The sequence below is a fragment of the Panthera tigris genome, chromosome A1, assembly GCF_018350195.1.
Source record: "Panthera tigris isolate Pti1 chromosome A1, P.tigris_Pti1_mat1.1, whole genome shotgun sequence".
NCBI lineage: Eukaryota > Metazoa > Chordata > Mammalia > Carnivora > Felidae > Panthera > Panthera tigris.
The window spans coordinates 11,112,375-11,137,141 of NC_056660.1; the positions used below are offsets into that span (position 1 = coordinate 11,112,375).

Sequence of the window (24,767 nt, forward strand, 5' to 3'; positions counted from 1 at the left end):
TTAGATATCGACCATTTAACTTCCGATTTAATGAAGGTAGGAAAAGTAAATTTGTAGATAGTAAGGACACAACATATTGCTCTAACAAAGGAGAAACATTTTGTTTATTAATGATTTGGGAGATTTAATTACTTGTTAATTATTCTTTTGCACTATCTTTAGTGAAACTATTAGATATTTACATATGATACAATTCTGTTTGTAGGAATTAAGTCTCTAATAGTCATTAATTTACTCCTTACTTTGTAGTTTATAAAAGCTGACTGTGTATTAGGGAACTTTGTTTTTTCCCTCTCAAGAGATTTTTTTTTTTTTGATGTATAACAAGCATACAAGTTAAATGATAAAACTTACAGTTTCATATATTTGGAAAAATGCTATATCATAATAGGACTCACGCGAACTACTCAGTATTGTTTTTGTTTGATGTCTCTTGTAAATGTAACTGACTCTCACTGTGTTTCCACTGAATGGACCACTCCCATGATCTGGCAGCCATCTTAAGTCCTTTTTTACTCACTGCCTTTCTTACTCCCAATAAATAATATAACTTAACTTATACAAGGGATCGTTACCAACAAATATTTCTGTGAATTCACAGATTTATCACCGTCTTAGATTATGAACTTCTGGTAGCCACATATCAAGAGAATTTTACGTAGTCATTGTACATGTCCGTAGCTATTTAAGAATCTAATGAAACCTAGAATCTTTTTTTTAATTTAATGAGCCGGCATCTCAATAAATAAGTGCACATGAAGCAGGAATTTAATAAATGTTTTGCTGTTGACAAAATAAAAAACTAACTAGACTACAAAGAATTTCACCTATTCAGTTAATTTTTTAACAATTGCTGACTGAGCTTCTACTGTGTATCCCGCCCTGGGTGTTCTTCCTTCACTGTAGATGTTGGAAATGTGTCTTGTGTTAATCATATGTATTATATAATGCATATACGTGACCTCTATATCATACATATGTATATGCATATTATTGTATACGTATACATATGTATATATTTTACAATAGATTGCATATTAAAACGTATATTGTACCTAGTGCCTTTTTGAGCAGGACCCACAGAAAAACAAACAAACAAACAAACACATTTTCTATTATGACTCAGAACACACACACACCGTACGTATCTGTAGACGCAGACAGAGACTGAAAACACAAGTTTTGTGAAATAGTGCTTACTTAACCTCACTCTGCAGGGTGTCATCACCCGCTATTTTCTCTTGTAGAGTTTTCTATTCTATTTCATTGAAATCATCCTGGTTAGCACCCAGGAAATAGGTTTCATGATCGAGTAGTGGGTCACAACCTGTACTTTGACGACCCTCTCTAAAGATTCCATAAGCCAGGCATTCTCAGTACACCAATAGTCAAGTTCTCTACGGAAATGACAGGCTGTCATCCGTGATACTATATTCTACTCCTGGGCAGATTGGTGCTTTATTTGTCAGCATCTTGCTTGGTTGCAGAAATAGCTCTTTCAATAGACTTAATGTGAGTCTCGGGTTGAATGTTGGGTTTCTAAGCTGGGTATTCAGGACCTTGTATATCTTAATGCTTTCTTACTCCTTAATGCAACAAATATTTATTGAGTACTGGGTATTAAGCTAGAAGGTGAGGTTACAAAAGGAATAGAACAAATACCTTGCCCTTGTTGCACTTAAGTGGAGTAGGGGAGACAGGTAGAAAACAAGTGTATCACGTGTCATCATATATCATCAGGAGGTCAGTGCCCTGCAGGAGAGCAGAGCTGGGTAAAGGGCTAGAGGGAAGTGCCATCAAGTGGCTGGCCAGAACAGCCTCTAATAAAACCAGAAGGAAGTGAGACACCATCAAGTGCCCTTTTCCCCCACCTACATGAATTCCTACAATCCCATTGCCCCCATTCTCTTCAGCCTCGATGCCTTCTTTGACTGTATCTATCATCAGTTATTTCTAGGTCTCATCTTTAAGGCCACCATCCCAGAGAGTCCCGCCCCGACCCCACAGTCAAGGATACGTCTCCCCTGCTCCTCTCTTACAACAACCTTCACGGCACTTCCCATTTTTGTAATTATATTTCTGGACATAATACCTGTCTTCCCTGAATATTACCAGCTCCCCCCAGCAGCTGACCCAGTGCTCGGAGCCTCCAGTAAATACTTGATGACTGATTAAATGAACCAGTGAAATAAATAAGTTAATGAATGTTCTCCTACCTTTATGTGCTCATCGGTTGGCTTTTCAACCTGACACTGCCTCATGGCATCTTATAGTTGAAAGCACTGCATTCTTTGAATCTCTCAGGTGGTCTTTTTAAATTTATCTTTGAATTCTGCACCACCCCACAGAATTTTGCAGTGTAACTTATGCATATCAAGGATCAGTGGAACTTTGCCATTTAGTGATTGATTAACTGATCTCACTCAGACACTTTTGAGACCCAAATATTTCTGAAAAGGCTCAAACTATATTATTGTAACATAGGTATGATAAAGGATGCCTGTGTAAATGGCATCCTGCCTGCGTTCGTCCTGGCCATGTATTGTAAGTGTAAACACCCGTGAGATCCACACCACCCATCCCACACATTTAGTTAATGTGGAAGGATGTTGTTGGGCCTGAAATCTGAGTGAACATTAAAACCTATGTGATCGAACCTGGAATAAATGTGTTGTTTGATTTTTCAATGTATTTTTTAATTGAGTTGAGTTCAATGAAATAATGAACGAATGCTATTATCCCTTCATTATTGCCCTTAGAAGATATAGGGAACTTTTTACAAATGAGGCTTATCTTTTAAAAAAAAAGTTTGATTATGAAATTTTTCAAACAAACACAAAAGGGGAAAGAATAGTACGATATATAACATATTGCCATCACTTACATTCAATAGTTAACAAGGCTTTGTCAGATTTGCTTCAGTTATACCTCCTTTCTCTTTGTTAAAGCATTTCAGATCAAATATAGGTATCATTTCCTTGAATGCCATACAGTCAATGTACATTCTAGAAAATATGGGTACGTTCTTACCTATCCACAGTGCTAACTTCATACGTAACCAAACTGACCACCATTCTTTGATGTAACCTAATCTCTAGTCCACATTCAAGTTGCTTTGATTGTCATTTTCAAAAATGTCTTTTAACAGTTGGTTTGCTTTCATCAAGATTCAGACAAGGTCCACACATTACATTTGGTTGTTCTGTCTCCTAAGTCTTTAATCATCCTACCCATTTTTATCTCCTCCATTGACTTGTAGAAATTAGTGCAGTTTTCTTGTAAAATGTTCCTACCTTTGAATTATTGCTTTGCTTCCTTAGGGTGACATTTAACTTGTTCCTATAGCCCCATGGTGTTTTGTTTTTTGTTTTGTTTTGTTTGGTTTGGTTTGGTTTTTGTTTTTTGTTTTTTGTTTTTTTTTTTGGTAAATGGACATTAGCTACAATGTTTTGAAAACTTGATGAACATGGACATAGGGCAAGTTACAACTCCCTGTCTGCCACACTGCCAAAATCATTTCTGTTCCAGTGGTAGGAGCCTGAGAGCCCCTCTGTCATTCAGGAGTACACAGCCAACACCATTTTCAGTGGTTGAGTGTCATAACTCTAGCCAATATCTTGCCACTGGTAGGGAATTTTGAAAAGGCTTCTAGAGTTGATACTCTAAAAATGCTTCTTAAACACCTTAATTATTGTAACATCGCATCAGGAAACCTACGGTGCATGTTTTCTCTACTGGGGAATAGTGATAGGACTGGATTTCAGGTTCACTTGTGTAAGATGCACTGTCTTCTATCCTGTTTCAGATTCCATCTTTGTTCTTTTTCCCATAGTAGCTGCAATGGTCTTTAATTTGTGTTGTCCCTCAAACGGCCCTTCTTGAGCCCACCCTACACAATAACATCAGCTCAGCATTCTTCCCAGAAATCTGCTAACTCCCAATTGTCCTCCAAATATAGTCTAAACTCACATTGGCTTGCCCTTCAAAACCTTAATTCTGATAATAAGAACTAAACACCTCTATTTTTTTATAGGACTTGAGAGTTTAAGTTTTTCATATATATGTACTTGCTCCATTATTTCATTCACACGAAGACTGTATTATGGAATCAGATGGGTTCCATTCAACAAAGATTAAGCAAGCACAGTTGTTTAATTAGCTATGCCAGATACTGTGCTAAATACATGGAATAAAGACAAGATGTAATCTTGTTCTTGAGGACTTTACAGTCCTTAGTGAAGAGAAAGTTTGAACATGCGTGCTAAGATAGGGATGTGTGGTAGGAGGGTGAGAGGAGGGAGGAACGAGGAGAGATTCTTAGCAGACGCATGCACCTGCCATGCTATTCCCTGTGCCTGGGTTGCCCCTTTTTCATCTCTACCTATCAGAATCCTTCAAGACCTGGGTTGAGTGCCATCTATTCCATAATGTCTGGCTAATCGATGGCCTAGAAAAGAGATAATGCCTAGTTAGTATAGGATTTTGTGAAAGACTCTCAGTACATAATTCTTTTTTAATGTTAACACAAGTCTTGGGTTTACAACTAGGAATAAAGACAGGCTTCCTTGTGTGTCCACCCGTAATAGAGGAAGTTGCTAGTGGTCAGGACTAGTCTCACTAGCTAGTCTCAGGAAAGGGAGTGGAGCCAGAGAATAAGGGGAAAGGTTAGGATCATTCGTAAAACTTTCCCACATAGAGAGGATAGATGATAGAATCTCACTAATTCATATTAATTCAAGGGAAAGCAAATGTTAATCTTTAAAAAAAATTTTGAGTATAGCTGACATACAATGTTACATCAGTTGCAGGTGTACAAGAGTGATTCAACAAGCTTATATGTTATGCTCACCACAAGTGTAGCTCCCATCTGTTACCACACAAGCAATTACAGTACCATTGACTATATTCCCTATGCTGTGCCTTTCATCCCTGTGACGTATTCACTCCATAACCAGAAGACTGTACCTCCTGCTCCCCTTTACCCATTCTGACCATCCCTGTACCCTTCTGTCAACCATCAGGTTGTTCTCTGTGTTAATAGGTTTGATTCTGCTTGTTTTTTTTAGATTCCACATGTGAGTGAAATCATATGGTGTTTGTCTTTCTCAGTCTGACTTATTTCACTTAACATCATACCCTCCAGGTGCATCCATGTTGTCACAAATGCCATGAAACATGCACCGTAGGTATATGTACACATACATCCATACCACATCTTCCTTATCCATTCATCTGTTGATGGGTAAGTGTTAATTCTTTGAACTGTGCAAGTATTGAATAAGTGATGTTTTATTAATTTTGACTATATATTTTATATAGTCATAGAATGAATACTGGTGCTAGAAAGGACAACCTGGCCTGGGTTCTTTAAAAATAACAGATAAGGAAACTGAAGCCCAGTTGGTCCAAGTTCATCCCCCAAGTTCATATAGAGCCATACTAGGACCTTTGACTCCCCATTTGGTGTTCTTCCTATGTTTTGCCTCCAGAGCATTAACTTAGTTAAAGTTAATGAAGCATATCTATAGGCAAATGGAATGAAAAACAATGTTATTAACTGGATTAATTGGTCCTCTTTGTTTTCCCATTTATTTATATCAGAGACATCAAACTATACTCCTGGGCCAACAGCATTGGCATAATCTGGTTATGCCTAGTTAGGATTAGTTAGAACTGGTTATCACTGGTTAGAAATGCAGGTTATTGAGCCCCATCCCAGATCTGCTGAATCAGGTGGGGTGCAGCCTTCCAGGCAAATCTGACATGCCGAGATTCTGATCACCACCGATTCACATTGTAAATCAGCATAGCCTTTTGAAAGTTACCATTAAAAACAAAATACAAAGCCTTGTCCAGTTTATCCTAAAGTTTGACTTAATGCATTGCAAATTAATGAGATTTGTGCTGCACAAAATAAGCCAGAAGAGGAAGAAAATGGAGAAGAAAAGAAAAGGAGAGAAGGAAGAGAGGCCAGTCAGTGGAGGGCACATGAATGACAGCAGTTTGTCTGTTTTGCTGAGAAGAAGGAAGTTGAAATTCAGGATTATCCTGCCTCTAGAAGGTTATTCGATCTCCTTTTGGTGAGAAAGGACCTTGAAATGTCAATGTAACCTCATCTTCCTTTGCTCACAGATCTTGGCAGACATTTGTTCAGGCTCTGATGACAGTACCTACTTTGAAAATTGGGGAAGGTCCATGTAATTGCATCTTAGCAGATGACAGACATTTAGAAAGGCAATCATTGAAGTGTTACTGTCATTTCTGTAAGATAAAATACTGTAAGTCAAAGGAAGAGAGAAAAGAAAACAGGGCAGTGACTTGATGCCTACTTTCTCTTTATTGAACTCCTTCTCTCTCTCCCGGGTATCCAGTCTCTAGGAGACCAAAGACAAAAATGGTGTGCAGAGGTTGCAGACTGAACAGAAGTTCACTTGCTCCTTGTTAGAATAACAACCAGTTAAAGTTGATATCATCAGTACATCTAGGAAAGAATAGTCTCTAGATCTTTCTAATGTATGTCAGTAATCAGATTTCGTATATTTTATGGGTCTTCAATTCTTGGCTCTGTTTTATACTCTTAGCCTTCCCAAAGCCCTTATACTAGCTAAAAGACGCATTCGAGTTTAAGGGGACAGAGAACTTGGCAGGATGGACCTCTGTGGCTGGCACATTCTCCAAATCACGACATCTGTATTTTATTTCTTCGTCCCCTGAAGTCCCCAAACTGGCTCATACCAGGGCCAAACTGTGGGTAAGGGAACTTATTTTATTCAGTCTTCCTCATAAACAACTGGTTTGTTTTTAAATTCAGGATCATAACAAGAAGCTCAGAAGATATACATGGGATCAGATCCTGGGTCAACCACTCTGTGACCTTAGGCAAGACACTTAAGCTCTCTTCACCTACATGGTCTTAGCTGTAAAAGTGAGAGGGGTTGGCCTTCCAAGATTATTTTTGAGTATTAAAGACATTATCATGGGGCACCTGGGTGGCTCAGTCGGTTGAGCATCCGACTTCGTCTCGGGTCATGATCTCATGGTTTGTGGGTTTGAGCCCCGTGTCAGACTCTGTGCTAAACTCTTGCTCAGAGCCAGGAGTCTGCTTCGGATTCTGTGTCTCCTTCTCTCTCTGCCCCTCCCCCCGCTCACGCTCTGTCTCACTCTGTCTCTCAAAAATAAATAAATGTAAAAACAAAATTTATATATATAAAAAAAAGAGACAGTAACTATCTTAGAGCCATCTTGTGGACCCTGAAACTCGAAGGCACACAATTTGAGGACTAGAGAATGGAGAGAGTGAAGTAGCCTGAGAAAGGAAGAATGCATTTCATCAATGAAAACGCAAGGAACATTTCACATTACCAGAATTTTACAGAAATTAGTTAAGAAGAACTTACCATGCCATTGAATATATTTTTCTTCCAAGGCAAAAAGCATTTGAGTATTTTTGCCTTGTACTCTCTTCTTGACCAGTTTTGAAACATATAAAATTAAGAGTTATCCATCTCTTTGTTAAGAAATGTTTTTCTGTTGCTCAAACTAATTGTTTCTTTAAATCTCAACATTTTCCATTTCTTAAGAATACCCTTCAGAGGAAAATAATTCTTCCTATCACATTTGCAGGATTTTTTCTTCTTTTTATCCTAATGTATTTTGCATGACTTTTAAAGTTTCTGGCCACTTTGAGTATTTGCAGTACCTTTTAAAATACCATTTCTTAAGCACCCTTATAAATGCATTAGTGGACAATTTATTATAGTTCTATACACAGTGTGACATGTTCTCACAGTAGCTGCGTCATTCTGGGTTTGTTATGTTTTATGAAATGTTCCTGTAATGCCAGTAAACAGAAAAAGTCTTACAGGAAAAGAGGGATTGGGGGGGAAACATCAAGTCTTCAAGAAGGATCCCAGCACTTGGGTACTGACAGGATTTGCCCTTAGAACCCACAAAACGAATGAGGTGCTGAGAACTGGCAGAAAGAATAACATATATCCAACTGTGAACAAAGAAATCTAATCAATCTACTCCTGTGTTCAAAGATAGGTTACAGTGATCTGTAGGAAGTAGAGTTGTTTAAACGGACCTCCATTTCTAAGAGGAGTAGCGACTTTGAACAGTGACCGCCATATAATCTCAGGGGCACTTCAAAAGAAAAGGAAACCATTTCTTCTTTATTTCAAACACTCAGAGTCTGATTCCCATTCTGGGAACATCAGAGCAAGCACTGAATATTGTCAACAACTAACTCTGCGCTTGTCTGTCTTTATAAGTGGGGAAAAAAGCCAGCAAGGATGGGCCTCTTTCCTGAGTTATATACTTTGTGAGGGGAGGTGAAAAGGCTGCACGTCCAATGGGCATTTTGATTCATGCTCTTCACAGCCTGGTTAAAATTCTCATTCCCAACCAGAACAGACGCAAAAATGGGCAGGTCAAAGGGATGGGTCAGAGAAGCAGATCCTGCCCAAGCCAAGTGTGTTTGGATTTCCTTAGACACCAAGAATGCACACGGCTCTCGTTGCTCTCCACGGCAGTTCCAAACCCTACATTTGAACCTCTATTCCCTCACTGTGTTTAATTTCCCTTCATTTTTGAACGTACTGCGATCTGACTTGCAGTTTGACTTGCAGTGTATATGTGCGTGTGTGTGTACAAAACATTGTGGATTGTATGGTCCTGCTTCAGCAAACCGTAAACTCTGTGAGGGCGGGAACTATCTGTTGACTGCTACCTTCCCAGGGCCTAGAACAGTGCTGGAAACCCAGGTACTCGTTAAAGAAATATTGGTCTAAATGAATGAGTGAACGAATGAATGACAGCCTTAACAAGTGAGGGGATCAACTTCTCTGAAAATCTGACTGAGAAAACCAATTGTTGTCCTGTAACATGTGGGGCCACTTACAGCCTCTGGGACATTCATATGAGGAAACTCGTTATAACATTAACTTTCCTTGCAGTGACATAATAAAAACGTAGCCAAACTATGAGTTGTGGGGTATTTGTATTGGTGTCGCAGTTTGGAAGTTAATAATTCCTGGAAATGTTGGCAATTCAGGGAAAGTTTACTGAAGACCTTAGCCAGCTAAGAACGGCCAGCCTAAAAATCATGTTATTAGTCCATGACACTGGGGAAAAAAATAGTCACGTTCAGGAGATCATCGTTTGCAGTTAGAAATAGATCTAATAAAGAGCTAATGAATGGGCCACAAAAGCCTCAAACAGATTTCTTCCAGACTAAGGAATGGGCCCTGCTTACTAGAAGAAATAGAGACTCAGGGAACAAGGGGAAGAAGCTCCTGAAGCCATCCTGCAAACCCAAACAGAAACCGAATTTGGGCTAAAATAATGGCATCGGCAAAACCCGTTTAAGATACAAGAAGGCAATGGAGAAAAATTAGAACGTGTCAAATCCAAGAGGAAAATGTCAGTGAGAAAATCTAAACAGAAAGCAAATTCCCAAAAGTTTCAGTAAGGAAGGTCCTGGTTAATAACTGAACGTGATGCCCTTGTGGCCTGCGCCTCCGTTCCCCGCCCACGGGAACCCAGGTCTGAGTGACTTTCTAGGGACGTTGAGCTGATGTGTGCAAATAGGGAGATGAGCTGAAGAAGAGAAGGAGAGATGGTTAAAGCAGATGGAGAGGAAGCTCAAAAATTTATCACATGCAGGAAAATTTAAATGAGAGAAAGCGTTTAATCTAGCAAATGAAATCGTTCCTTCAACATGTCTTTTTAGGTGGGGAAGATAACAGTGACCTGTCAGGACCCTTTCATCATCAGGGATCCCTATTTCCAGAGGCCCCACCATGGAGGCACCATGGATGGCACGGTCTCCTCGAAGTCTGGGAGGGAATCCTGACCTCCGGCCAACTTGCTTGCCTGGCTGGACAGAAAGTAGTGGCAACACCGTGGTGGGAAGAGTCGATTCAGACAGTAATGCCTGCTTCAGCAGAGCCAGAGAGGGGCCAAAATGTGACTATTACTGCATTGCTGGTTTGTCTGTTGCAATAAAAAATAAGTTCCAGTTAAAAATTAGACTTATGGGGGCACCTGGGTGGGTCAGTCAGTTGAGCGACCTATTCTTGGTTTTGGCTCAGGTCCTGATCTCATGGTCATGAGATCAGGGCTCCGAGTAGGGCTTACTCTGGGCATGGATCCTGCTTAAGATTCTCTCTCTCTCTCCCTCTCTCTGTCTCTGTCTCTCTGTCTCTCTTTGCCTCAAAAAAAAAAAAAATCGGACCTATGAAGAAAGAGATTAATTCTTCAGAGTGAAATTCTTAAGGTTGTTATTTACCCTTTATACCCCAAACCTTTTTTTTAGGCTTACCTTTTGGAAATTGACCTCACTCTTCTTCCCACCTTCTCAAATACAGGACTACATATCAAACTTATTTTAGCTTTTCCATAGGACTTAAGGTCATCATCATGAATATTAGTTGTGACAACATGCTAGATGGATCTGTCACTGCCCCCACACTTGTCAGAGTGTCTGATTCTGTGGCCTTGTGCCAAATGGCTTCACACAACTGCATTTTTAAGTTACAGAGCCTTTTTAGAGTAGTGCCTTCCCCCCGGCCTTCTTTTGCTATTAGAGTTTCTACCCAAGATGTTGCATCTTTCTTTGTAATTTTCTGTTTCCAGACTACTGTGAACTTCAAAACTGGGCAGTGGATCTTAATTATGTGTAGATTAAAAGCCAGTACACAGGGAAAAATCTAATGATGTTTTCTAGTGGTAATGTTCTCATATTTAGACTAGTAGAGACTTTGTGACTCAATTTTGACTACCAGGGAATATGTATTGTCACCAAATAACTGAGCTCCTGAAAGGTGCTATGTCATATGTTTACTTTTGAAAATTATTCTGACAAAAGGCTAGGATTTGTTATGAATCAATTATGGTAGGATACAGAGAGCTATTAAAACAGAGTGGGTCTCGTTCAAGGACATTTATCCCATTAAATTTTACTGCATCTCTATGTGCCCCGCTGATCTGTTTAAAACAGGAATGATGGGCGCCCTCCCCTTGAATCTCTTTCAGCTCTGCCACAGGGCTCTGCTGGGCTAGGATAGTTCCTCTCCAAGGCTGTGTAGACTCTTGCACTCACAAGGATGTCTGGCTCTGAGGTACAGGTGACTAACTTTTTTTTATGACAGCAGTGAATTGGTACCTTGGCCGTTTAAATGGAATATTCATCAGAGACACATCCTGGTATCTGGAGTTCAGCTATCTGGTTCAAGACGCAACATTTCAGAAGACTGCCGGAGGTCACTCTTGAAATTTCTCTCACTGGGGTCGGGACTTTTAGGCCCCAGAGTCTTTTAATTATGGATCTGATCTTGCAATTACGTATTATATCAAGCTGATTAGTGCTGTCTTCTAGAAATGGATTAAATCCTGTGGAAAACTAAAGGTAATGAAAGATTGTCCTTCACTTAGACTTTCTCAGTTTCTATTCCAATCTCCAGCCCTATGGCACAATGCCCTGGAAACATGAGGAAAATACCTCGTGGAGACCTTAGTCCCTTTATTAAGTTGGTCTTGGGATCCCAGGCTTCCCATTTCCAAAAGGCACCTGCACTGAGGAGAAGCAGGTAAAGGCAGAGGAGTGACCAGAACTTCATTTGCATCACCTGATTTTGAATATGTCCGATTAGAATCAATCATGCCTTTTAGGAAGCAGCTTCAAGTGCTGTTTAACTGACTCTTCCTTGCAAATACTGCACCCTCTCCCTTTAATGACTCTAACTACTGATTAGTCTCTGAGAGCTCCCTCCCTATGAGTCAAGATGTACAGAAATAAAGTAAGGTGTCATTTCAGGTAGTTATTTAAGGAGATCTACTGAGTATTATCTGTATAAAGAACTCTGTATTAGACTAGGAGGCTACAGTCTTATTCGGGAACTTTCAGAGGATAACACAGAGAAGAGTATATGGTTCAGTTACGGGGCCAAGCCTTGGCAAAACTGTGTGACCAACTGATAATTACTTCTCTTGTCAGCTATCTTCTGAGTCTTTCTTAGGTAATGTAGGATGTAAAAGGCCAAAAAACATGAGTTAAGTGTCTAAATCTGGTAATACAGACTTACCAGGGAAGAGTGGGCAGGTGGAGGTAGGTTTTGTGGAGATCAATCTACACGTGGCTCTGAAAGGACAAGAGAGTTAGATGATCAGAGAAGAGTGGAAAGGAGCAGAAAGAGAGAAAAGAGGAAGGCATAGGGAAGAAGAGTGTGCTCCTGGGCCAGCCAGGGTATCAGCCTGGCTTGGGGAAAGGGTGGAAGCAAACTGCTGAAGGCTATCAAAACCAGACCATGTGTGAAGGCTGGATGGTAATTAAGAGCCAGTGAAAATCTTGAGAAAAAAAAAAAGTTATAATTGCAGCCATGGTGAAGGGGCACCTGGGTGACTCAGTTGGTTAAGCGTCTAACTCTTGGTTTCTGCTCAGGCCGTGATCTCATGGTTTCGTGAGTTCAAGCCCCGTGTTGGCTCTGCACTGATGGTGTGGAGCCTGCTTGGGACGCTCTCTCTTTCTCTCTCCCTCTCTCTCTAGCCCTCCTCTGCTCACGTAGTCTCTGTCTTTCTCAAAATAAATAAGTAAACTGAAAAAAAATGTAAAGCCATGGTAAAGAAAAATTTGGTATATGAAAGGAATGAAATAAAGTCAGCACAGAGGCTGCTATAGTAATTGAGCCGTAAGTTTCCAAAGGCCTGGACCAGGATGGAGCTCATAAGAATGGAGAAGAAATGGAATAATATACATAAAACATGTTTTAGTTTTATAACTTGAGAAGCCATAAAGTGTGGTGGTAGTTGAGATATGGGAAGATCCTCCAGATGTAAGGGACCCCTCAACTGTGTGGCAGGTCGAATGGATTAGAGAGAAAGCATAGAGAAAGAGGAGATAGACCCTAACACAGGACGTGTTTGTCATCCAATAAAATAAATACAATTTTTCATTGGCTTCCTCAGAATTTTACTTGGGATAGAAAGAAGGGAAGAGAAGACTTGAGTTTATTTTCAGTTTTGAGAAAAGTATTCAGCTTTCCTGGAGAACTTTTTCCCTCTTTCATTATCAGTGACAGGCCACCCTTCTCTTACTATCCAAACCAGCATCCAAATGAAGTCCCCTTTTTTCTTCATCTGTTCTTTAATCTCCGTATTCAGCCACCCTGAGCTGGAGAGTCTTCCTTTTAAAAGTCTACTTTATTGGGGCACCTGGGTGGCTCAGTTGGTTAAGCGTCCAACTCTTGATTTTGGCTCAGGTCATGACCTCACAATTCGTGAGATCGAGCCCCGCATTGGGCTCTATGCTGACGGTGTAGAGTCTGCTTGGGGTTTTCTCTCTCTCTCTCTGCTCCTCCCCTGTTCTCTCTTTCTCAAGATAAATAAATAAACTTTAAAAAAGTTACTTTATCATCATCCTGTCCTAAGCCACTTAACTCAACATTTCTTTCATTGACCATCATGACCAACCGTGTCACAAGTACTTAGGTGGAAGGAGATAGCACATGTCAGAGTTTGACGTGCCAAAGTACAGTAAAAAGTAGACGTGAAATTTTCATTTACGAATAAAAATTGCTTTCTCTATCAAATTAAAATACTTGTCTGACTCTGTTGCATTCTAAAAGGAGGCCACTCACTAGGGACTCTCACAGCTGCCTCTGTTGAAGATTTAATCCAGGCAGGGAACCTGCACATTTTGGAAGAGGTGAGGAGAGGTATCCCAACTTGAGCCGAATGGTGGCGTGAGTGAAAAGTCAAATGCACATCTCTGATGGCATAGATGGGGCACTGCCTGAGCCTTTAATCTTTCAAGAGGGGCATCTCTTTCAGGAGCAAGAGCCAAATGGGCTTCTGAAACTTCTGGGTCATGGAAACTTCTGGAAGTCACCACCCCAGAAGTCTTTTCCTTTTTTAGAATGAAGCACGGAGAGCTCCTGGCCATTAGGAAAACCAGGACAGGAAATCACTTTTTTTCCATATACATTTTCTTAGTCCATTTCCCTGGCACATAAAAAACAAGCAAAAAACATCTTAAATGTTGTAGGATTCATAGTTCAACATCAACAATTATGTTGTATGCTTACAACATAATTCACCTAGGGGCATCTGGGTGGCTCAGTGGGTTGGGCATCCAACTTCAGCTCAGGTCATGATCTCATGGTTCATGGGTTCGAGCCCCACATTGGGCTCTGTGTTGACAGCTCAGAGCCTGGAATCTGCTTTGGATTCTGTGTCTCCCTCTCTCTCTGCTCCCCCCCCCCCACTTGCACTCTCTCTCTCTCTCTCTCAAAAGTAAACATTAAAAAAATTTAAAAAAGAAACATAGTTTACCTAAAGCAATGTAATAACCAGAAATACTTTGAGATTATCAAACATGGCATACTGCAAACTTAATGTAGTCAAAATAGTTACATTCTGACACCATTCCTTTTTTTTAAATTAATTTATTTTTGAGAGAGAGAGAGAGAGACAGAGAGAGAGGCAGAGAGAGAGAGAGAGTGCGCACAAGTTGGGGAAGGGCAGAGAGAGAGGGAGACCCAGAATCTGAAGCAGGCTCCAGGCTCTGAGCTGTCCGCACAGAGCCAGATGCGGGGCTTGAACCCACCAACCGTGAGATCGTGACCTGAGCTGAAGTTAGACACTTAACCAACTGAGCCACTCAAGTGCCCCTGACACCATTCCTAAAGAACACGGCCAGGTTATGACATCAAATGCATCATTCTTCATATGATTCATATCCGTACATTGATGGCTTAATACAGCCAATCTGGATACTTAGGATGTCATTTTCAGCCGGTAAGAACATCTGTTGTATTTTTCAGCTTCTCCAGTTGGCAACGGTTATATCAAGCCTCCGGTTCCACCTGTTTCTGGCACACAGAGAGAGAAAGGGCCACCAACCATGTTACCCATCAACGTGGACCCAGACAGCAAACCAGGAGAATATGTCCTCAAGAGTTTATTCGTCAACTTTACCACTCAGGCTGAGCGCAAGATTCGCATCATCATGGCAGAGCCTCTGGTGAGTATGCGCCACGACACCTGTTTCAATTCGTCTTTATACTAAATATAGTAGACTTTAAAGCTCTGAGGAAAGATGGATTGTTTTCCCCCAGATTTCCAAAGATGTTTTTGATTCCACAGGTGATTTTTTTTTTAAAGATTATGATTAAGTTTCCTGATTTAGAGGGGAAAAAAATGAGAGGGGCGCCTCGGTGGCTTAGTCAGTTGAGACTCCAGCTCTTGATCGCGGCTCAGGTCATGATCCCACGGTTTGTAGGCTCTGCACTGACAGTGTGAAGCCTGCTTGGGATTCTCTCTGTCTTTCTCTCTCTCTCTGTCCCTCCCCCACTCATGCTCTCTCTCTCAAAATAAATAAACTTAAAAAAAAATGACAGTCAAGGACTTTAAAAGAATCCTTAGCAAATACATTTCCGTGGCATGTTTCATTACTGCATTTGAACAGTAATAAGCATAATTTAACAACAGGAAGTGTGAGTCCTAGAAAAACTGTGTTCAGAGTCCCTGCCATGCATTTATACTTGAGTCGGAATCTTTTGTCTGTTTTTAAAGTAAATGAGAAAAAAAAATCATTCTTCAAGTGGCTTCCTGGACTTCCAGTTTGAGAACTTGGGTCTCAGCGATCTATTGTCTGAAGAAGTTATTTGGTGAGTCATTTAGAAACACCTCTTTGTTTTCTGAAAGTCGGAGGACAGGAGATCCTCGGCTCACTTACCTTTAGGTCCCTTATTAGACAGATAATGTCTGTGGACGTCAGTATCTTTCTTTGCAGATGATTCTGCTACAAAATAAGGCATGTGTTTCAGCCTTATGTTAATTGCTCTAACAAGGGCTCTAAAGACAGAGTACTGAACCTCAAAAGGACAGTCAGGAAGGAAGAAAGGCCAATGGGCAGATTCAGATTACTTGTTTTCTGACCTTGGCGGGAGAAACACAGTAGGAGAAAAGGCAAGGAATCCAGAGTGACACAGCTTTTTCTATGAAGCTCGGCTTTGTACCTCCTGAGAGGATCCTGGGGCATAAGAAGACGCTGAGAGGTTTGCTTTGCAGCACCAGAGCTTAAAATAAGTATGATGGTGTTAAACCCACAACAAGTCTCTAAACAAATACATAGCAGATAATGTTCGACATCATCTGTTAAAAATGACCTTTGTAAGAATCACAATTGAAGAGTTGGGAAACAAAATTCAAGAATATTTGTTAAGTATATGGTTGCCTGACGGTTACAAATTTTGCATTTTAAAGTTTTTATTAGATCAGTGGAGGTTATCTTTATGAATTCTACCTTCCTATTAGGGAATGTTTCTTGGTTTTATAGTTTTAATCATTTAAACCTCAGTACGGTACCTTTTCCACATTCACTTATTTTTGAAATTTATTTTTCTGCTACTCTTTCTGCTAATAATAGCTAATATTTCTGGAGTACTTACTATGTGCCTGGCACTGTGTTTCATTTAGTGTCTCCTTTAACCTTTACAATAACCTCAGGTAGGTAGTATTTATATCCCCATTTACAGATGGAAACGTTGGCACAGGGGCGCCTGGGTGGCTCAGTTGGTTAAGCGGCCGACTTCGGCTCAGGTCATGATCTCACAGTCCGTGAGTTCAAGCCCCGCGTCGGGCTCTGTGCTGACAGCTCAGAGCCTGGAGCCTGTTTCAAACTCTGTGACTCCCTCTCTCTGACCCTCCCCTGTTCATGCTCTGTCTCTCCCTGTCTCAAAAATAAATAAGATGTTAAAAAAAAAAAATTTAAAAAAAAAAAAAAAACGTTGGCACAGAGAGGGCGAAGTAGTTGCCTAAGGCCACACAGTGTTGATATGAACTCAAGCCTAGTGCCTTCAGAGCCCGCCTCTGAACCCTCTACACTCTGTTGCGTCTTTACGTGGACGTCCTCACGTGAAGATACCTTCTTTAATGTCTTACAACCAACCAACACAGGGCTCTCCTATAACTTAAACTGGCCAAAGATCAAGTACCCAAATTCTCATTGCCCCAAATTGTGCTGATCCCTGGAACCCTCTGAGCGCCTGGGTAGATTCTGAGGCTGCCCGGACTCCCTCCCCTGGCGGAGGGTGGGAAGCCAGCTTGGGTCCAGAGGTCACGGGGGAGTTTAAGGAGGAGAGAGCAGTAAGGCCCAAGGAGGAGTTATTCCTTCACCGTGGCAGATCAGGGTCTCTGAAATTGTTTGTCATAGTGCATTTCCCTGAGGAGCTGGGAAGTTGTACCAAAGTTTAAAGAGATGCTAAGACTAGGCCCTGACATCTTTTGAGCCATCCCTCTTTCCAAAATAATAGTTTAAATGCCATTATTTGAAACTTTATTGAGTGGGGTAGTTTGGGGCTAACTTTTTCTTCACTCAGCTTGGCATTTGTTTGGATGGCATTTTCTTTTTGGAGTAAACGTCACGTCTAAAAATCTACTATGTGCCATAGCATTCTTTTAATTAGAGGTAGACAATTTTGTTCCTTTCAGTGAGACGCCTTAAGCGTCCCTAAACAGGAAAAATGGGAAAGAAAAAGTGTAAGTCATTTTCACCAGCAAATCTTTATTGTGGGCCTAGAGTGACAGGCCACTGGATGCTGAGTGCCAGGTAGAAGAACATTATGTTCAAGAAATGTATCAATCAAATTTCAGTATTGTTGCTTTTCATAAAAAGGGGCTATTTATTTCCCCCTGTACTTTTTGGCAGAGACGTAAGCTTCCGTGCCATATCCGTTTCTGGTCTGCTGAAAAATGCTTAGTAATTTTTGTCCTTGTACTTGTGCACTTACGGGGCAATACACGTGAGTCGATTTTGCGGCTCACTGCTGGATTCAAAAAATGTTACTGTGCATTTGTTAGTTCTGTAGCCATAGCAAGAGGTGTTATTTATTTTTTTTTTGAGAGAGAGAGAGAGAGAGGGAGCGTTATTTGAGAGAGAGAGAGAGAGGGAGCGTGAGCATGGGAGGAGCAGAGAGAGAGACAGAGACAGAGACAGAGTCCCAAGCAGACTCCACACTGCCCACACAGAGCCCAACACGGGGCTCGAATTCACAAACCAGGAGATCATGACCTGAGCGGAGATCAAGAGTCAAACATTTAACTGACTGAGCCACCCAGGCACCCCAAGAGGTGTTATTTTTGATGTTCGTAGAATACATTTAAAGTGAATTCCAATAAAGGCTCCCTACTATTTCTCTTGCTCAGATAGGTCTATTTGAAAGACATTGAATCCTTTAAAAGCCTGAGTTTATGTAGCTTTGTATCAAAGCACAAAGTTGTTTTCTTTTTCTTTAATGTAATTGGAACTTGTAGGGGAATGGTAAGGGTAAATTTCAAAAAGTTGGAAGTAGAGATTTATTCCTTATGGCAATACTCAGGAATCTCTGTTTTTCAGTTTACTTTCAAAAGACTAAGTTCTTCAAAATTCCACATCAGCCTGCGTGGGATCAGTTATACACAGCATCAAAATTAAAGTTGTATCTATGAGTTTCCAATGTCCAAATAGCTAACTTTAATGAAAATAAAAGACAGGAAGGAAAAATATTCTACCAAAATTACATTTTAGCTTGTTTTTCTTTGCAAACATTCTTCACTAGTTTAGCAGTATTGTTCCTTGTGCTCAAAAGATGCTCAGGTCATATCTATTAATATTTGTGGATTAGTCAGTAATTTTACTCTACTTTTATTGCTTCATGGGGTTAGTTTTTTTTTTTTAAGTTTATTTATTTATTTTTGAGAGAGAAAAGAGAGGAGGGGCAGTGAGAGAGGGAGAGATGGAGTCCCAAACAGGCTCCAAACTGTCAGTGCAGAGCCCAACGTGAGGGCTCAACCTCATGAACCGTGAGATCATGACCTGAGCTGAAATCAAGTTGGACACTTAATCGACTGAGCCGCCCAGGCGCCCCACTTCATGGGCTTAGTTGATAGCATTTGCTTTTGCCCAGTCCTACCATTATTTTACCTTTCCCATGCCAAGTGTCTTAAACAAGCTAACTTGTATTATCTGTGGCTTTTTAAAATTTTTATTTCAAATTTTTAAAAGTATAGAAAAAAATAATACGGATGTTCATTCCTTTTGTCTCCTACTCTTTCCCTCTGTTTACATTTTCTTCTTCCCAAGGCCCCTGGGTGACTCAGTCGGTTATGTCCAACTTTGGTTCAGGTCATGATCTCACAGTTCAGCAGTTTGAGCCCCCCATCAGTCTGTGCTGACAGCTCAGAGCCTGGAGCCTGCTTCCAATTCTGTGTCTCCCTCTCTCTCTCTTCCACTCCCCCACTTATGCACACTTTATTTCTCTCTCAAAAAATAAATAAACTTTAAAAAAATATTTTTTTAAATAAATACATAAATTTTCTTCTTCCCAAAGTATGTTTTCTGTAATTATTTAAGTAAGAGTCAGTGGGTGGTAAATCACTCAGTCTTATTTATCTAAGAGGTCTTTATTTATCCCTCAGCTATCAGTAATAGTTCAGCTGGGAATAGAATTCTACTTTGACATTTATTCTCCCTCTAGACTTTTGGTGATATATTTCACTATGCTGCCACTATCACTGCTGGGGGAAAGTCTTTGGTTGACTTGTTATTTCTGGATTATTGATTTTTGTTCCGTTTGCTTTTATGGTTTTTCTCTTTGTCTATGGTGTTTTTAAGTTTCACTACACTGTGTTTAGATGTGGCATTATTTTTATTTTCTTGTTGGAGACTCTCATGCTTTTTGAATTGATGGTTTATGTCTTTCATCAGTTCTGGAAAACTCTTAGTTATTAATTATTTGAATGTTGCCATTCTTCCATTTTCCCTCTTCTCTTTTTCTTGCATCCCTATTAAATATATATTAGACATTCTCATGCTGTATTTCATATCTTTTTACCCTTCTTTTATTATTTTTATCTCTTGCTACTGCAGTCTGAGTAATTTTCTCGGGCCTATCTCCAATTCATTAATACTTTCTTGAGCTATGTCTAATCTGTTGTTTAACTTGCCTATTAAGAATTATAATTTTGGTTACTGTATTTTTCATTTCTGGGAGTGCTGTTTGCTTGTCTTTTAAAATCTATTTAGGTGTATTTTGTTTCTTTCTTAAGTTTACAGTTTCTATTCTATGTCTTTGATCACCTTAAACATACATTTTTTGTGTGTCTTCTTTTATTTTTTATTTTTTTAACGATTATTTATTTTGAGAAAGAAGGAGAGAGAGAGAGAAGGTGAGTGGAGGAGGGACAGAGAGAAAGGGAGAGAAGGAATCCCAAGCAGGCTCCATGCTGCCAGCACAGAGCCCAACTTGGGGCTTGATCCCATGAACTGTGAAATATGACCTGAGCCAAAATCAAGAGTAGGATACTTAACAGACTGAGCCACCTAGACACCTCTGTGTCCCCTTTAGATTAGTCCCAGAGTTATCATTATCTGGGGCCAAATATTATGTTGGCTTGGGAGTTTATGTATCTAGAATACATAAAAGCAAACCCCAAACTCATGTAGTACTTGGGACTATGATTTCAAATTCTCAGGGAAGGTGGTGTTGTTGTTGTTGTTGTTGTTGTTGTTGTTGTTACCCAGAACCCAGGCGGGGACTGCCGGAACATCTTTTCATCTTCCTGTGCCAGTGGATAGATTTTCCCCTGCCCATTGTTTCATTGCTTAGAACTAGACTTAAGTGTCTTATTTCCAATGTCCCACCTCTTAAAGGCCCACAGCTTTGTTTCCTGTCCCCAAGTAGACAACAAAAAAGGCCTGTAGGCTAATGAGACCAGTAATCCTCTCCCAGGACAGCTACCATGTCACCTCATAACTTCTTGCTTTTCATTTCCCTTCTCATTTCTTGTGAACTTACTTCGGCATTTTAAAAGAATCCTATATTTCACTCATCATTTCCAAATACTTATATAGCATGTGAGATTTTGAGTTTTCTTAGTCCACTTTCCTGCCAGTCTTCTGCTGGATTCTTGGTTTGCTTCTCATGCAGATGAGGGTGGGCCTTTGCACTGTGAGGTTCATGTGCAAGCAGAAGTTCCCATGGCAAGGTTGGTGGGGGCGGGGGGGGGGGTGGGTTGCAAAATGAGTAAAACAAAGAGTTGAAAGACTGTCGCCAATTCTTTCTCTTCTGATCCTATCTGATGAATCTTCCCTAAGTACAACCCTGGGCCTTTAATTTTCTTGGTTGAAACCTTCATTTCACACCCTTTCACTCTTTGAAAGACCACCTGTCTTTCTTCCCCCCTCCACCTCTATGAACCCATGTTTCACTTCTGTGCTTCTCTGCCTCCTTCCTAGATGGCCACTGATCTCTTCCTCCTGGCTGTCTTTCATCCTATCTTTCCAGGTCCCACCTGGGGTACTTCTCAGTACCTCGTCATCAAAAAGGTTTACTTGGTTTCTTTCCTGCTGACTCCATACAACTGTGCAAATGTGGATATACACACCTATAAATCTCTGTCTGAAGCACTGTATCATTCTCTCATGCAAACTGCACTGTCTTTATTGAAATAGAATACTAAAGTAGGCTAGAATAGAAAATATTAGAGTATGGTATAGGTATGAAGGGTAAATATTGCTTAACAAAAATTTAAGTCATGTGTATGTATACCAGCCCATAATGTAAATGTATATTTATGTATATTTTTATGGCGGGTGGATGGGGGATACAGATTTTGTAAAGTTAAACATTATACTAGTCAGTAAGTTCCTTAGAGGCAATAATTGTGTCTGATTCATCTTTACATACACACACACACACACACACACACACACACACACACAGCAGGTCCCCATATCTAGGACTCTGCTTTATATACAGTAGACAGTAAATAGTTTTTGAATAAATGAATGAGTGTATGAATAAGTGAATGGATAGATGGGTGAATAGATAGAAAAGTTAATATAGTAGCTTAAAAGGAATGTCTTTGTAAGAACCTGTGCTTCTCAGGGTCATTTTGCCAACCTCTAAACTGATAATAATGGATTTTGTTTTGTCCTTTGTACTCCTTAGCAGGTGATACCCTCAAATCTGCTAAGTATAACTAACACTGATTCTCAGCCTTCTGCCTTGGGGCATCTAAGGATACCTCATTTTTCATTGATATGGTCACCTGCTTCACCTTAGCAATATGTGAAGAGGAGAGGTGGGTTGACTCTTAGCAGTTGGACACAGTCTCAGAATATACATTCTCATTATCTAGGAGTCTCTCCATTTATATAGCATCTGTCACTGTAGTCACAGGCAATTACCTTCTCAATAAACTCTTCCGAAAACAAGACTCTCCAGCTTTTCAAAAGCAAAAGCACCCATAATCTTGACTTTGTTTATTTAATGGACAAGAATGGATAAAGTCAAAGACAAAACAACTTTTCATTCAGTCTGATCTGAATTTGAATCTTGATTCAACCTCTTTAGTGTCATGTGGCCTGGAGCCAGTCAATCTCCCTTTTTTATCATTTGCAAAATTCGAGTAATGTGATGTACTCCTAGCACATAGAACAGTCGAGAGGGTTAGAGGGAATGTGTGGAGCTCCTGGTGTAATCCTTAGCATCCGCTAAGTGCTCAGTCATCACCATCATCATTGAAGAACTTGTATCAACCAACCAAATCTTCTGGTATATTTCTTTGGCGGCCAGCCTGCTACTTCCTCACTGTGTTCATTCCAAAGGAATAGAGGGGGTGCCTGGGTGGCTTAGTGGGTTGAGCATCCAACTCTTAATTTCAGCTCAGGTCATGATCTCATGGTTCATGAGATCAAGCCCCATGTTGGACTCTGTGCTGAGCCTGTTTGGGGGTCTCTTTATCCCTCTCTCTTCCCCTCCCCTGCTTATGTGCGCTCTCTCGCTCTCTCACTTTCACAATAAATAAACATTTTTTAAAAAGGAATAGATGCTTCAGCAGGGTGATTCGATGCCTGCTGTTGGCCATTCACTGTTACTATCAGATGATTGTCCTAAAATCTTCCATGGCTATGAGAGGACAACCAAAGCTGGTTTAAGCAGACCTGGTCTGGATCCTTTAGGGACTTGTACTCTGGGAGGCGACAGAAGCAAACAAAGAAAGTATACAAGAAAAGACAGCACCCCACTATCTCACTGTGTCTCTAGAAAAATACTGGAGGCTTACTTGGATATAAATTGCGAAAACCTAGAAAATGAAATCAGGGATTTGAGCTGAGCCTACACAGAATGGTTTTCAAAAGCTTTCCGAGAGGAAAACGTACTGAGTTCTTGAGGGTCGGGGTCTCAGGAACAAGTAGGAACATCATCGTGCCAGGCCACACTGTGAAGCCAGTGGCCCAAATTGGGAAAGGCTGGATTATTCAATGAAGTAAAGCAAGTTCAGAAAATTTCAAGAACTTTCTTTTTCCCATGCATGTGTTTACATTTATTGCAAACCTCAGAGAGAGAACGATCTAATTTTCTTAAAGTTAGTCGTCAGTTCAAACTGATTTTCTTCCCCTCCTCCCCACCGCATTTTATTGAGATATCATTGACATATAAATGATATAACATTATATTAGTTTTAGGTGAATTCATTTTAGGCAAATTGGTATTAGTTTTAGGTGTATAACATATGATTTGATATATGTATATATTGCAAAATGATCACCACGATAGGTGTAGTAACAACCATCACCAGGCAGTTACAAAGATTTTTTTCTAGCAATGAGAATGATTAAGATCTACCTTGGTAGCAACTTTCAAATCTACAATACGTGTTGTTACTACACTTGCCATGCTGTACATGACATCCCCAGGACTTAGTTACATTATAACCGGAAGTCTGTACCTTCAAGAATTTTCAACCACACTTCTCAGGCTGCCTCTTTCATCCACTCTCCTCCCTCTAATTTGGCCAACAGACAAGAAACTTGATTTTTCATCGCAGCCCTGTTGCCAGCCTATGCCTCCAACAAAGCATTTAAATGCGATCCCTCATTGTTGTCTCCTCTATGAAATGTTAACAATCAGGTGCAGTTTTAGCTCTAATGTATATAATAAATGAAATACAAGCATCAATTATTCACATCTCTGGATGCATTAAGTGAATCCACTCTGGTTTAAGCTTCTGGTATCCTTGCAAGGAGCTTCAGGGGAAACTAAATTGGATATTGGGCTGGGGGTTTCATCTAGATCTGTGGTCTATCGGCATAAAATGTCAACAAAAAGAACAAGAAATTCTCATTTTCCCAAGACTTACTCAGAGAGCAAGTAATTTATTCTCAACTTTGAAACCTGGAAAAGGGAAAAAAACACACCTAACTTTCATCCTGTCCTCTAGCAGAGCCTGGGGCTGAGCAAGAGGGCAGTGCTCGCCTTCCCCCCATGTTCTGATATTTCAAAACGTGTTTATGATAAACAGTGATGTGACAATGGGAGGGTTTATTATTGGGATTGCTTGAGAGCACCTGCTCGCAAAGTCGTTAACGGGCAAGATACAAGCCCGATCTTCCAGACATTATCCCTGAGTTAAGCTTGGAGCACAGGTGTGAGGTGAGAGACACTTATTCATAATGATGCTAACTGTGCTGTTCTGGAATGGAGACTTCATAACATTACATGATCTAACAGGCTTGCCAACATAAAACAAACAAGGCAATTTCTGTTTTAATGTAAGACCAAAAGTAAACTAAAGGTAGCACAACATATCTTCTTGTTGTGCAAGTCTTTGAAGAATCCAGGATGCCAGGATTGCACCACACGTCATGAATCTGTAATGAAATATGCCTAAGACCAAGCCTGTGTGAATACCAGTCACGGCCAGCTGGCAGAAAGATGGAA

The 24,767-nt window shown here is 40.3% G+C and overlaps 1 protein-coding gene across 10 annotated transcripts in view; it reads left to right on the forward strand.

Annotated features, from left to right (window-relative positions):
• FRY (FRY microtubule binding protein) overlaps nt 1-24,767 on the forward strand; it is a 337,838-nt gene that overhangs the window by 110,600 nt on the left and 202,471 nt on the right. For 9 of the 10 annotated variants that reach the window (XM_042996220.1, XM_015544523.2, XM_042995799.1 and 6 more), the window contains one exon: nt 14,823-15,022. In XM_042996220.1, the coding sequence (XP_042852154.1) occupies nt 14,903-15,022 (120 nt within the window). In that variant the 5' untranslated portion in view covers nt 14,823-14,902. Of the gene's footprint in view, nt 1-11,153; nt 11,411-14,822; nt 15,023-24,767 lie in introns of those variants that run through there. The other variant, XM_042996106.1, reaches the window with a different exon arrangement.